The sequence below is a fragment of the Rattus norvegicus genome, chromosome 13 (assembly GCF_021556685.1).
Source record: "Rattus norvegicus strain SHRSP/BbbUtx chromosome 13, alternate assembly SHRSP_T2T, whole genome shotgun sequence".
NCBI classification, from domain to species: Eukaryota; Metazoa; Chordata; class Mammalia; order Rodentia; family Muridae; genus Rattus; species Rattus norvegicus.
The window spans coordinates 94760434-94773442 of record NC_141546.1 but is presented as its reverse complement, the minus strand read 5'-3'; the positions used below and the strand labels follow the sequence as shown (position 1 = coordinate 94773442).

Sequence of the window (13009 nt, the reverse complement as noted above, 5' to 3'; positions counted from 1 at the left end):
TCCTGACTGCTCTCTCAATTACTACATCCATAGCAGACATTGGTAATCGTTTGTGACATTTGTCTCAGCACAAGGCTCTAGGCAGTCACTACCAATTGATCCAAGATGTCTGCAACGTGTTTTCCCTCCTCCGGTCTTCCCCAAAGCATCAGGCTTTGTAAGTATGGGTTCAGTCCATTCAAAGGACTGACCATAGAGGCCAGACAGAGCCAGACTGGGATGAGGCAGGTCACTGCAGGATCTTTAGTTTGTCAGTGACACCTGCCTTGGCTCTACCTGTCCCTCTTAAATCATTCAGATTGCACCCTGAGACCATGGGCTGGGAGTGGGGAGTAAAGGAAGAGGGATAAAGACAGGAGGTGAATGGAGTGTGGGCATGGCTGAGGGGGGCACTGGGCAGACAGTGGCAGGGAGGTGGGAAACAGGCGGAGCTGGCTCCTGGCCATGTGGCTGGTCACTGGGAAGACTAACCGCCCCTTGGCTGAAACCATGGCTTTGCAGTGTCTTTGGTAGAGCCCCTCCCCATCAGACACGCCTGGTGCTCTGACTTGTGTTCAGACTGTCTCTCTTCTCTCTCCCCTTCCTCCGGCTGCCTTGAATCTCTGCTGCTGCAGTCTCCCAAGGTGAGTCTGTTGGTAGATACACACCCTCTCTCCTGCACAGACATCCCACCCTCTTCATTGGTTAATTGTTGGTTGCATTTTTAGCTTTCCTGTGGAAAGGAGTACTTAGCACAACAGGTCCCTAACATCTGCACAATCTTTGGTCGCTCCTAAGCCCCTAACCAGCACTGAGTTATTAGCACCGAAGATTGACAGGTAGCCTACTACATAGAGAGAGACGCAGCTGGGTCTCCTGGCATTCCCCCTCAGACCAAAGACACTGGATGGGAGAGTCACAGCTCAGTACACCCTTCCCTGTTACCTTAGCCCTGTAACCTCACCCAATCAGGTTAGCAACAGTCTGTGCTGACATCAGTGCTCCAACTTTCCCAGGAAAGAATGGGGGTGTGGCCAGAGGTGAAGCACTGGTCCATGTGTGTGAGGGCCTGGGTCTCATCTCTGAAACTGAAAAACAAAAATTTCGTGATTAGCAACGATGCTCTGAAGACTCAAGTGTGCTCCCGTCCCGTCCTGTCCCGGTTATCCAGCTGACTGAACGTATGTCAGACAGTTGTTCCCCTCCTGGGCTGCCAATCATCTTGCCTGCAAATATCTTTGCTGCTCCCTGTATAAGGTCCTCATAGTAAACACACGGTCTCATGAGTATATTCTGGTCTGGGGGCCATGTTGGACAAATCCTAGAGGAGTGTCTCCCTAAAACCTCTTCTCCCCTTCTTCCTCACAGGGTACAAGGATCAGGCTATCCCACAACAGCTGTGAGCTTACAGGACCTGCCAGGAAAGTCCAGGGTCCCGTGAGGGCTGCGCCAGGAGGCTCCGGGCACAAGGACCTTCACATATTCTCTTCTGCCATTTCTCAGATTGGAGTAGAGAGGGAGTACTTACAAAATATTATTTATTTTGGAAAACACACCTGCTTTTCTTAGCAGGCTCTGAGGCTGTCTTCTCTCTCCCTGTCCCAGAGTGCATGGGAGGAACAGGCCAAGAGCATCGGGACTGGGTTAGAGGCGTGATAGCGACCCGGTGCAAGGGATGCTGGGTATGCTTATTCACCTGCACTCTGAACAGGCACCCGGACCTGCCAGGCTGGGCTGCTGTAGGTCCCGTGCAGGTGACCAGTCACTCTCCCAGGCGTCGGGACTTCATGGAACACTTACTTCCTCTGTGTCCTCACGCCCTGCTCAACCATGTGGTTCCCTGTGTTTGCTCTGTGGTCTCCCAGGGAGTGTATCAGAGTCGGGGTTGCCAGTGTGGAAAGGCCAGGTGATAGCCCAGTGTGGAAAAGTCCTTGGGTGGCCCTCTCCCCCATGAAATCTGTTGATACCCCAGCGTCTGAGTTGCTGGGTGTGCGTGTGACTTTGTGACCTGCCTTGGGGGTGGCACCCACTCCACTTCTGGGGTGTCACTGCCCGTGTTCGGATGTTTATGTGCAAAATGACCAGACTGAGTTATGAATGGCTGCAGACCAGCAGCCTTCTTGGAAACATTTATTACTGTGTCTGGTCCCTCGCCGTCTCTGGATCCCCTCTCCCTTTTTTTCCTGACATCCACGTGTTTCTGAATCCAGATGGTTTGTTTTGAGGAAGAGGATGGTATCCATTCATTAGTGTTTCCTGACTTCCCAGCGGAGTCTGGGCTTCCCCCACCCCCCGACGCCACACATGTGGATATCACCAGAGAACCCTGTGAACGGTCAGATGTGTTGAGACTCAAGTCCTGAGGGACATTGGAGCCTGGACTGCACTTGAACTGTGAGACCTGCAGAGTGACATCATGAAGTTGGGGACTTTGACCTGAAATTCATACTTGCTGCAAGAAGACAGTTGTCAGCATAGCAGTACCCCCTTTAAGCAGCGAACCTGGGACTGATCAGTACAGAGCTTGATCCTTACTAGGCAGAGAAAGCAACAGAAAGTGTGAAGGCACCCATCTGAAATTAAGAGAAAGGCGGACCCAAACTGATGGCAGTGGGGTGGCTAATTATATCTCTCTCCATTCTCATTCTAACGTAGGAAGCGCTAACATGTGGGACAGGCCCAGGGCTCAGTTCCCGGTCACACTGGCCTTGAGCCACCAGTGAGTCCCTCTTGGAGAATCTCTTATCATCTGCCTGAGGCTCTGTCGAAGTGTGGAAAGGAGCCGTCCACTTTCTGCCTTGGTGGAGGGAGGCTCTTGAAAAGCAGCTCCCGTTTCACTGGAGTTCCGGCCTCCTGCCAGTCTTCTTAATTGGAATCCTTGGAAGCTGGCCCCCAACTGGACAGCTCCTGACATCATGAAGAGATATTGTAGTCCCATGAAGTACTCACTCCTGGCCCTGACTCTGGGCTGGCTTGCCTCTCCTATCCTGTGTCTACCCATGAGTTTCTTCCATGGCTGTGTGGGATCCAGTTGTACCTTTGGAACGCTTGCCAGGGGCCCATTTCTTCCTGTGTTTCTTTCTGTTGCTTCTGTCGGTTTGCAGTCCCTGTCTTGGGGTATGAGACCAGGCTTGGTTCTCTCTAGAGCAGATCACTGCTCTCAAGGAGGCTACATCAGGTAGCAAAGCTGTACCAGAAAGGGGAAGGAGGGTCAATGTGCCCTCCCATGCTGCCAGCCCACAGTCCTTTATCCCACAGAGCCAGTGATGACAGGCCTTAGCAAGGGCAGCCCCCACAGCGAGGGAGAAGTCTATTTCTCTGGCTAGGGCTGGGGGTGGCTACTGGGGGAGTTGAAAGGAGATAGCAATTTGTATTGCTTGTTTAGTGACATGAGCCAGACTCGAGTGGGACTTTCCTGAGTGACAAGTGTCACCATGAGTTCCAGTGTGGGATGGCTTAATACAGGGGTTTGTGAGCTTGGAAAAGCTATCTCCTTAGCACCCCCTCACTCCAGGTGGCTGATGTGGGTAGATTTTAGGGGGCCCTAGAATAGTGAGTCCGAGGGTTGCTACTAGTTCCAAGCAGCAGCCCCCAGGTAAGACTTGATTAGCGTAATCATTCTCAGTCGATGGACAGTGGCTAATTCACTCTACATAATCCAAGAAGGCCACTGGATAGGTGACCAGAGTTCATTTACTAAAACACCAGATATTTAGAAAGCAGTGCTGTGAACCCAGAAAGTGCTTGGTGGCTCCAGGACTCTTTAGTGACAAAACTGCCTGGGTAGCAGTTTTGTTGGCTGTGGTCCAACCTTGGGAAATAATTCAGAAGAATGTTCCCTGGCTATGAGTGCCAGGGGCAGATTTCACAGGCACACAGTGAGCGTCCACAGAGACTGTGACACTGTCAGGACCTAATGTGGCATTGTAACCAGAGTGGCCCTTCTTTCCACCAAACCAGGACCCTGGGGGTTGGGGATTTAGCTCAGTGGTAGAGCGCTTGCCTAGGAAGCGCAAGGCCCTGGGTTCGGTCCCCAGCTCCGAAAAAAAGAACCAAAAAAAAAAAAAACAAAAAACAAAAAACAAAAAACAAAAAAACAACAAAACAGGACCCTGGAGCAAGAGTGAGGACTAGGTAGCCTAGTGCCCTAGCTCCATTTCTGTTGCCATGATAAAAAAAAAGAAACGTGCAACAGGAGAAAGGAAAGTTTGATTTTGTGGCTTATAATCCAGGTTATATACAGTCCATCATGGCGGAGGAGCCATGACGGTAGGAACCGGAAGCACCTACGTCACCACATCCATAGTAAACAGCCGAGAGAAGCAAATGCATCCATACTCCTCCCGCCCCGTCCCCATCAGTTTCATGTAAACTTACAAAGTCCAAGACCCAGCTCATAAACCGGCGCCACTCACGTTCAGGGTGGATCACCTCACTTCCGTTAACAAATAAGATAATCCTCCACAGAGGCGCCCACAGGTCAATCTGATCTAAATAATTCCTCTTTAAGACTTCCCCGGTGATTTTAGGTTTGGTTAAGCTAAAACTATTCAACAGTGTGTAGTGTATTGTGGGGACCACTGAGGACCCCAGACGGTGGCCAGGAAGCGGCTATGGAACTACCCACCCTCCACCCTCAGACTGCCACAATTGCTGCTCTTGCCTGCCTCCAGGGCCCCAGCCCCAGCGACCCGCCCCACAGTGGGCGTGGCCCAGGTGCTGCTCTGCTCAGTTCATCTCCTACCATTCAGTGAGCAACCTGTGGGGAGTTTTTGTTAAGCTTTCACAAGGAGACCAGAGGCTTCTCCCCAAGACACACCTCTCAGAAGTCACAGGGGTGGGATATTCTCCATCACCCCTCCTGCATCCTTGAGCTCATCTGCCCTCAAAGCCATACCCCTAGGCTTCTGCAAGTCCCTGATGGAGAGTGGAAGCAGATGGCAGCTCCAGACAGAGTTGGTGCTCAGAGCTGCTTGGCTCCTGGGGTCCAGGTCCTGCATTCCCTCACAGGACTGAGGCTGCACCTATGGTTGATAAAATCATGGGGTGTAGGATGCTGGGGGCTACAGCGGGGAGAACTCAGCTATAGGAGACGTAGGAAGTAAATGGATCACATGGTTAGCATGTGTCCCGGACAGAAAAGGATCAAGATATGCAAAAGAAAAGCCATCCACACATCACACACCAGGTTTAAGGCTCCAGTGGGCTGAAATCTCAAGACCAGAAAAATCCCCCCGAAGGCCCAAGGGTCCTGAAGCAGGAAAGTAAGATTGAAAGGGTGTTCCTCTGACCTTAAGAATTAAAACGCAAGGCCTTAGTGATGGTGAATGACCTGCATGAAGAAAGCTGGGGCTGTGTGCTCTGGGGACAGAGGGCTGGGGCGGAGAAAGGCAGTGGGTGTTCTGTTCGTGAGAATGGCTCCCAGCAGGTCTTTCTCACACCTTCTGGATCCTGTTGAAGCCCCGTTGTGGGAATCAGAGAGACCCCCAAATTAATTAGTCAGAGCTCCCAGAGGTTGATCTTTGTGATTCAAGAGGGCTTGGGGCTTAGAGAACTAACTGGCCACTGCGTCTCCTTACTCCCGGGCAGAAGTGCGCCCGATACAGAGCAAGGTTTCCCCCTAGTGGAAGCAGGGAGTCAGGACACCATCTGCCAGCCTAGGGGTGGGGTTCGCTCCATGCGCTGTGAGGGAGGTTCGGCAGTTAGCAAGTGTTCCTTCAGTGCTAAACTGCTCAGGTCCTGAGCTCAGACGAAAGATGCCCTCCAGGTCACATCCCTACAGTATCCAGCCTCCACCAGTGACAGCAAGCTCGGGGAGACCTTTTCTTCAACGAGGAGCTCTATCTCCTTCCAGAGAGTTCTGTGCCCAGGTTGTAGGGGACATGAGGTCATCTTGGACAGTGGCAGTGACCTAGTACTATCGGGAAGAGGTCATCTAAGTGATGGGCAAAGAGGCTCAGAGTCTATCTTCTTCATCTTCCTTCCTGGTAGCTTTTGAGAGCTTCTGAATGTTCACGGAGGCAATGTATGCTTTCAATCCCATGATGCACCAGGACAAAATGAATCCCAACCTGAGTGAGTGGTCCTGTGTGCCCTACACGGGCCAGGGTGACTATAGTCTCGTTTCAGCAATGTCCCTCCAGCTGTTTGTCCTGCATCTAACCATCCACAGTATAGAAATAAAACCAATCTGTCCCCAATCCTACCAAAGCCAAGGGTCTCCAAATTCCAGGCCCAGTCAGGCATACAAGGTACGCTGGACCGCATGACTTCCAAAGCTGGCGGCCACAAAGCTGGGAGAGCCCAGACTCTTTCTGGTAAAACAAACACTGGTCCAGTATGCCACAACCCCCCACAGGAGACTAAAGAAATGGTTCTACCAAAGTTCGGGACCCAGTGAGTTTATAAAGCATGGCAGACTCTTGGTAAGCTACGTCGCTGAAAAGCCCCACCCCAGCATGGGTGACAACTCAAAGAAGTCACAAAACTGTTGTCCTCACCCCAGTCAGTCATCCCTCCGCAACTCTGTCCACTGTAGCCACTGGTTGCCCTCTCTCCAGGGGTCCGTGGGATCGGAATCCCCACCGCACCCTTTCCAGATCTACTGGAATCTACCCCCAGGCTCCAGAGTGGTCTTTTGTGGAGTGGGGAAGGAGAGGGAAGTGACCTCTTCCTGAAGCTTTTCTGTGCTGCTAGCGTTATTTTTACTTCTGAGCTTATACACTGCCTGCCCCAGCCCAGGAGCCAGCAAGGAGTAGAAGAGGAAAGTTTTAAGCAGACACAAGCGATGGTGGGGTTTGTGAGGATTCAGCGGGCTCCTGTGGAATGGTAGCTGGCCCTTGCAGGCTCAGTTGCACGGGGGGGGGGGGGGGAGCTCGCTGGATTCATCACTGAGTTATGAGCAGGCGTTGTGTTGTGAATTACTGTTTAGGTGTTGCCATTGGCTTTTCTCTGTTAAATTACCTGCTGTACACTTCCAAGTTCTCTGACGATATCCAGGGCTTTCTTTTCTCACTCCTGCTCACAGGGACCCCCACGTGCCCATCCAGCCACGGGGTGGGGGTGGGGCATTGCCAGGCCATTCCAAAGATTGCAAGAGTTCTTGGAGACGACTTGGAATATCTCAGCCCCAGGGAAGATTCTAGACTTTCCTGGCTGAAACTGAAGCACGGGACCCAGGTTTGACTTTTGCTTAACTTTCCCAGTGTCCACAGGCTTGAGCCCCCAGCCTTGGCTCGGGGTCCACAGAGCCCCACAGGGTCCACAGGGCCCTGCAGGAGCAGAGCAGGGCTCCTGTGTCTCCAGCTTTCTGCCAGCTTTAAAGTCGTTCCTTGCAGCAACGCTGCTGTACATGTGGTGGGGAACACCACCCACATCAAAGCCCATGTACATATCTCCGTGTACATGTGTGCATACACATGTGCCCCTGTTATAAAGTAGCAACGCATGGTGTTTCTTTGGCATTCCAATTTGGTTTTATTTTTTAACCCTTGAAAATATGGTTTTGGCGATCTTTTCTTCTTCTCTTCCCTCTTTTCTATTTAATAAACACCCATGTGACCATGTGGCTTCTCGGATTCCCGTGTCTTCCGTTTCTGTAACCAGACAGATCTCCAGCTGTCCTAATCGCTCCCACCTCCCTCTCCCTACAACGTTACCCGCTGCTCTTTCCATCTGGAAGGCCACCTTCCCCTTTCCTTGGCGACTGATCCAAAGTTTCCGCTGCTCACTGGGTCCCTTATAACTGAGGATGTGTACTCTGAACGAAGCACCAGGACCAGAGTGGTGCCCAGTTTAATTCCCAGCACCCACACGGCAACTGTGTGGAGCTCCAGCTCCGGGGATTCAACACCGTCACAACCATTTCCTTTCCTGACGGTCGAAAGGGCTGGCAGAGGAAATGTGCGCGAGATAGATGTTCTGTAAATGAGCATCTGGGTGTGAGCAGTCAGAGCTTGGAGCTGGCTGTAGTCATCGTGAGGGAATCTTCTGAAATGTGGTGGGGATGGCAGGATGTGGTGGGGATGGCAGGATGCAGTCTATGGCCCGGCCAACGTCTTCTTTGGCTGATGCACGGAGACCTGGGGATCCTAACAAATTTACCGATGAAGGGAAATAGATACATTACAGACGAACACAGGAGAATGCACAAAAGTGTTCTAAATGTTGACAAAATAGACTTCGAACAAAACAACAATCCATCAGGGGAACATTATGATTCTGAATGTATCCGCCCTGAATACAGGTACACACAATCTCATAAAACACACGCTATTTAGATGGAAAGCCACCAATTACTAACCTTAGCATGATAGTACTGGGTGACTTCAGTACCACATTCTTACCGGTAGGTCATCCCCATACAAAATAAACAGAAGCATTCAAAGTAAATGCATTACACAGCACGCCACGTAGTATTAGCAGACTTCTGTGGAACACTTCATTCAAATGCTGCATTCTTCTCAGCAGCCCATGGGATGTCCTTCCAAATGAGGACACAAAAGAAGTCTCAACAAATACAGGAAAAATTAAAATAATGTCCGTATCCTGACGGACTACAAGAGTGTAAGACTACAGATAAGAAGCAAGAGAAACTCCAGAACACATACAAATTTATGAAGGGTCTAGAAAGTTTTGCATAGGCAGAAAAAAAAATCTAACAAGACGGAACCCATGTATGGAAAGATCAATGCTTGGGGCATAATTAGCCTCTGGGCTTCCCTACACCTGTCAAATATCCTAGAGCAGTGGTTCTCATACGGTTCACTGCTCTGCCTGCCTTCCCTGCTATGTAGAGAGGGAATTGAGAATGCTGGAATGGCCACACTGTGCGTTCTTCACAGTGCTGCTGAGCCAAGGTAATGGTAAGAACCTCAGCAGGGGCCACAGCCCAGCAAGCTGAGATGTGTCTGGCTATGGTGGTGTGACCCATACATGTGGTCTATCTCTCTGGCTCATGGTAGGCTTCTGTTCCCCAAAGTGAAGCCAGTGCCGGTGCATGCAATTATGGAATAAGAAACTTCCCGGTGGCTAAAGGGATGACTCAGCAGTTGAGGGCACTCGCTCGTGCAGTGAACCTGGGTTCAATACCACTTCCTATGGGCCAAGCATATTCGAACCACCATACCCAGTGTCTAAGAGGCTCAGCTGGGTCTGGGATACCCCTGGGTTGAACCTAGGGACACAAATATTAGTTTGAGGCAGTGTTCTTGCCAGGGATTTGGATACTGTGAGCTTCTTTGAGTGATGGCTATTGAATTGGCTAGCAGAGGAGTGTGGAAGCCAGCAGACAGAGGGGCCATGGCTGCTGTTGGCTTCTAGGGAAGCTAGGCACATCTCCCGGGTCTTTTGGAAAAGCAGGGGCAGAGACACATGTGTCTCCTCCAACGCCATGTGTCCCCCACTCTGCACCTGCTAATTGCCTCATAAGTCCTCCTTACTGCTGGCATTCAGGTCTCTCTTGGCCACTCTTTGCCTGGGAGTCACATTCCCCAGTGGGACACAAGTGGGACTTGCTCTGCCAGGGGGCAAACTCCTGCTTTACTCACACCTATGGGATGCTGGGATGACTGTCAACCCCAGAAGCCACCTACTTCCAAGCAAGGGTAGGTCTCCAGTCCTAGCTAGGCCAATTGCATGCAAACACCCTCCCCACATCCCCTCCTACTGCACTTGACTGGATAGCCTAGGGACTTCTCTGAGCCAGTCTCCCTACCTGGGTAAGCTTCCCACCTTGGTTCTTAGGCTGTGTTTGCAAGCCTGAAGCTACTTGTGCCTAAAATTCCTAATTGCTTGAAGCAAGATACCAGCATACTGGACCTCACAGACAAAATCGATATGACCTTGAGGTCACTTAAGATTGAAAGACTGTTCTCCTTTGTTAACCCGCCTTTAAGAGAACGATGTAACAACCAACCTGCCTTGGATTTGCCATGTAAGCAGCGTTTACAAACTAAGGCTAGACACAGCTATGGGTTAAGGTTGCTGAACTCTTCCATGCCCCCGACCCACAGTAATGCACGGGTTTACCTATGTTACAGTAATACGTGCTGAAAACAGGAAATAAGTTAGAAGTAACCTTATAAAGCGGACATCCGCCGAAAATGGTAAAAGTGACATACAATTATTGTTTTCTGGGCCAACTCGGCCAGTGACGCTTTCTGTGCTGTTCAGTAAATACAGAGGACACACGCATCGTTAGGAACACACAGACACAGATGAGGATACAGGGACAGATTCCTAAGGCAGCGTCCAGATAGGGACAGGTGAATCTCAAACGATAATCATGGCCGACACAGGAAGAAGCAAAGGATCAGATGTGGGCTTGCTCTTGGGTAAAACGCTCCAAGGGAAAGTGCCTTTAATTTCTTCGCCTTAATGTGACCTGGGCACATCATTGGTGATTCTGAGTTTATACCGATGTCTTCGTACCAGCACAGTGCATGTTCTCAGCACAGGTGGGCACCTCAGGTGCAGTCACTGACTCCAGGGCCTAAGAACTGGAACCCGAGGTAACAGTCATCTATGCCTCTGCCTTAATTCCTTAGGAAACAAGTAGACAGGGCAGCAGCCGGGCCTTGGGCATTCTCTGAGATCCAAGCCATTCCGCCAGTACCCACTCAGCCATTCCCACTGTGCTCCCCATAGATCAGGGGCTGTGATGCAGGTTGCTTTCTAGAGAGGGGTGGGTGTCTCAGTCACACACTAGCCACTGAAATGGCCCTGACTTCTTCTCCTCCTGACAGCTGCATCCCTGAGGCAGGCAACTGGAATTTAAAATGCCTGCTGCTGAGTGACGTGAGACACACCTGCGTGCTGCCCCTCCCCGTTTCTCCCTAAAATGGGAAATCTTTCATGCGAAGAATCCTTTGCACCTGACGTAGAAGCGGAATTTGTTTTCCTTGGCTCGCTACCTCTTTGAAATGTTGGCTACTTAGCCATGTAATTAACCACAAGCCTGCAGGAGTAGAGGCTGGAAGGGTTTCATCTGAACCTGAAGGGAGGTGGGCAGGAGGAGAACACCTGGAGGACGAGGAAAAGCCAAGCCCTAAGGGAGAGCAGCAGGGCTTTCTGGCCCCACAGGAATGAGCGATGCTGACTGGACAAGCTTGGTTCTCTGCATTCTGTGGGCCCCAGAAGGATTCTTCAACACGGCCATGGCATCCAGACGGCTCCCTTAATTCCCCTCTAGCTTAAGGCCTTGACCTCATTGCAGGCCTTGGCATCTCTCCACGGATTTAGCATCATTTCCTCCATGCAGGAGGAGCGTCCCGTCATGCCATTACTGAGGAGCCTCCAGGGACACGTGTTTGTCACTGGGAGAAACTCCACATGTCCCATTCGCTTCCGCCATTCCTTACCCAGGCCTGAGATCTGGCTGTGGCCACGTTGCAAGCTGCACACGGATCCTCTGCTCTGCTCACTTGGAGCTACTCCACATACAGTGTCCTTCTGTGTGTCTCCGTGACTGTGTGTCTGCTCTCTCTATCCTTCAACCCTCCGGATAATTCACACTCAGCTTCTAACCTCATTTTGGCGGCACGTCCTTTGCAAAGCCTTTCCTAAATGGCCTTTGTGTCCCTGTCTTGGGTCAGGGCCTCTTTTTTGTCCTGTGGGGCCCCTTGTTTTCTCTGCATGGTGTTCTTTACCCTGTACCATATATCCCTGATATCTTAAACCTGGGCTCTGGTATTTACTAGAACAAGATATCATTTGTAAATTAAATGCAATCCCTGACCAGCCTCCCTGTCCTAGGGCCATCTTGCAGTGCACCTCCATGTCCACAAGAGGGCAGGCTTCCTAATGGGGCTGTCTTGTTCCTATTTCTCGGCTGTCTTGAATTCACTCCGGCATGTGTTTTCTCAGAAAACATGACTAAAATTGGGCAATTTTTTTTCTTTTTGTTGAAATATAGCAGGGCTGTTGCTGTCAAAAAAAGCTGTCACAGAACCTGTTTGTCCGTAATGTGCCGAAACTATTCTTAAAATGATATGTGCTACCGCACTGAAAAACACAGAAGTCATGTGGGACTTTCTTCCCTGCCCCCACTTTAAGTCCCTCTTTGCTCATTCACAAGTTTGGAAAGTACAGGGAGGAAGGACTAGGTCAGATAATGACGCTGGTTGCAAACGGCTACCTTTGTGCTAGAACTCTGTGACCTCTAAATGTCCATTATAGCCTTGGGTCCCGGGACCAAGTGTGCAGGGTAAGGAGACAGCAAGGTAGGACCCCAGTGCCTAGTGGGTTTGTCTTTGTGAATTTTCTATTGGGGTCTATTGGGTTGTGGCTGTCACCCAAGGTGTCTCCTGGCTTTATAAAAGCTCCCTTTGACCATCCCCCATCTTCTGCAAGGTGTGTAAACGCCTGGTCCCTACGGTCTGTCTGCTTTCCAATCTCACTTCTCTGTTGAATGTGTCATCTCCGGCCTGTTCATGGTGTGCTAAATGCCAGGAGCTGGGCCACAGCTGTCACAGTGAAAGTGAAATTGAAAAAAAAAATGACACCCAGGCTGGTTCTTGGCGTTCTCGGGAACTGGATGTGTTTTCTGCATTTTTGTGGTAGGACGTGTGATCCAGGCTGTGAATGGCAGGCAGGCTTGGTTCTGAACCATCAGTCTTCGGAGAAAGGGGACTGGGTGTCACGGATGCTAATACTTAGCCACCTGGAGGGTCATCCCAAGCCTAGAACAAACAGCCCCTCACTCCAGCGGTCTCGGGTCTCCAGGCCTGCAGGAGAACAGAGACTGTCTGATACCCTGACCCCGGGCTTTGGTAGCTCTGCCCCTTCATATCCCAGGCGCCAGCATTCGTGGGCTGTCCTAGGAGTCTTGTGACACAGCCAGGTACCAGAACACGCTCTGGACTGTCTAGGGAGGCAGAAACATGCAGAATCACAGGCAGGTCTCGAGCTTGGTCCCAACCCAGAGTCTGTCGTTTCTTATGTAGAACACAGGAGGGCAAGGTCCATCTCATGGGGTTTTTATGAATATTAAACTATTTGATTTTCAATCACCTGACACTCAGCAACTTAC

General features: G+C 50.8%; 1 protein-coding gene across 2 annotated transcripts in view; it reads left to right on the top strand.

Moving 5' to 3' along the window:
- The window catches only part of Stum (stum, mechanosensory transduction mediator homolog), a 51565-nt gene extending 47388 nt beyond the window's left edge, over positions 1–4177 (top strand). The window contains exon 3 of one of the 2 annotated variants that reach the window (XM_087581683.1): positions 1348–4177. In XM_087581683.1, the coding sequence (XP_087437809.1) occupies positions 1348–1382 (35 nt within the window). In that variant the 3' untranslated portion in view covers positions 1383–4177. The remainder of the gene's footprint in view (positions 1–1347) is intronic. The other variant, NM_001447369.1, reaches the window with a different exon arrangement.
- The last annotated feature ends 8832 nt before the right edge of the window (positions 4178–13009 follow it).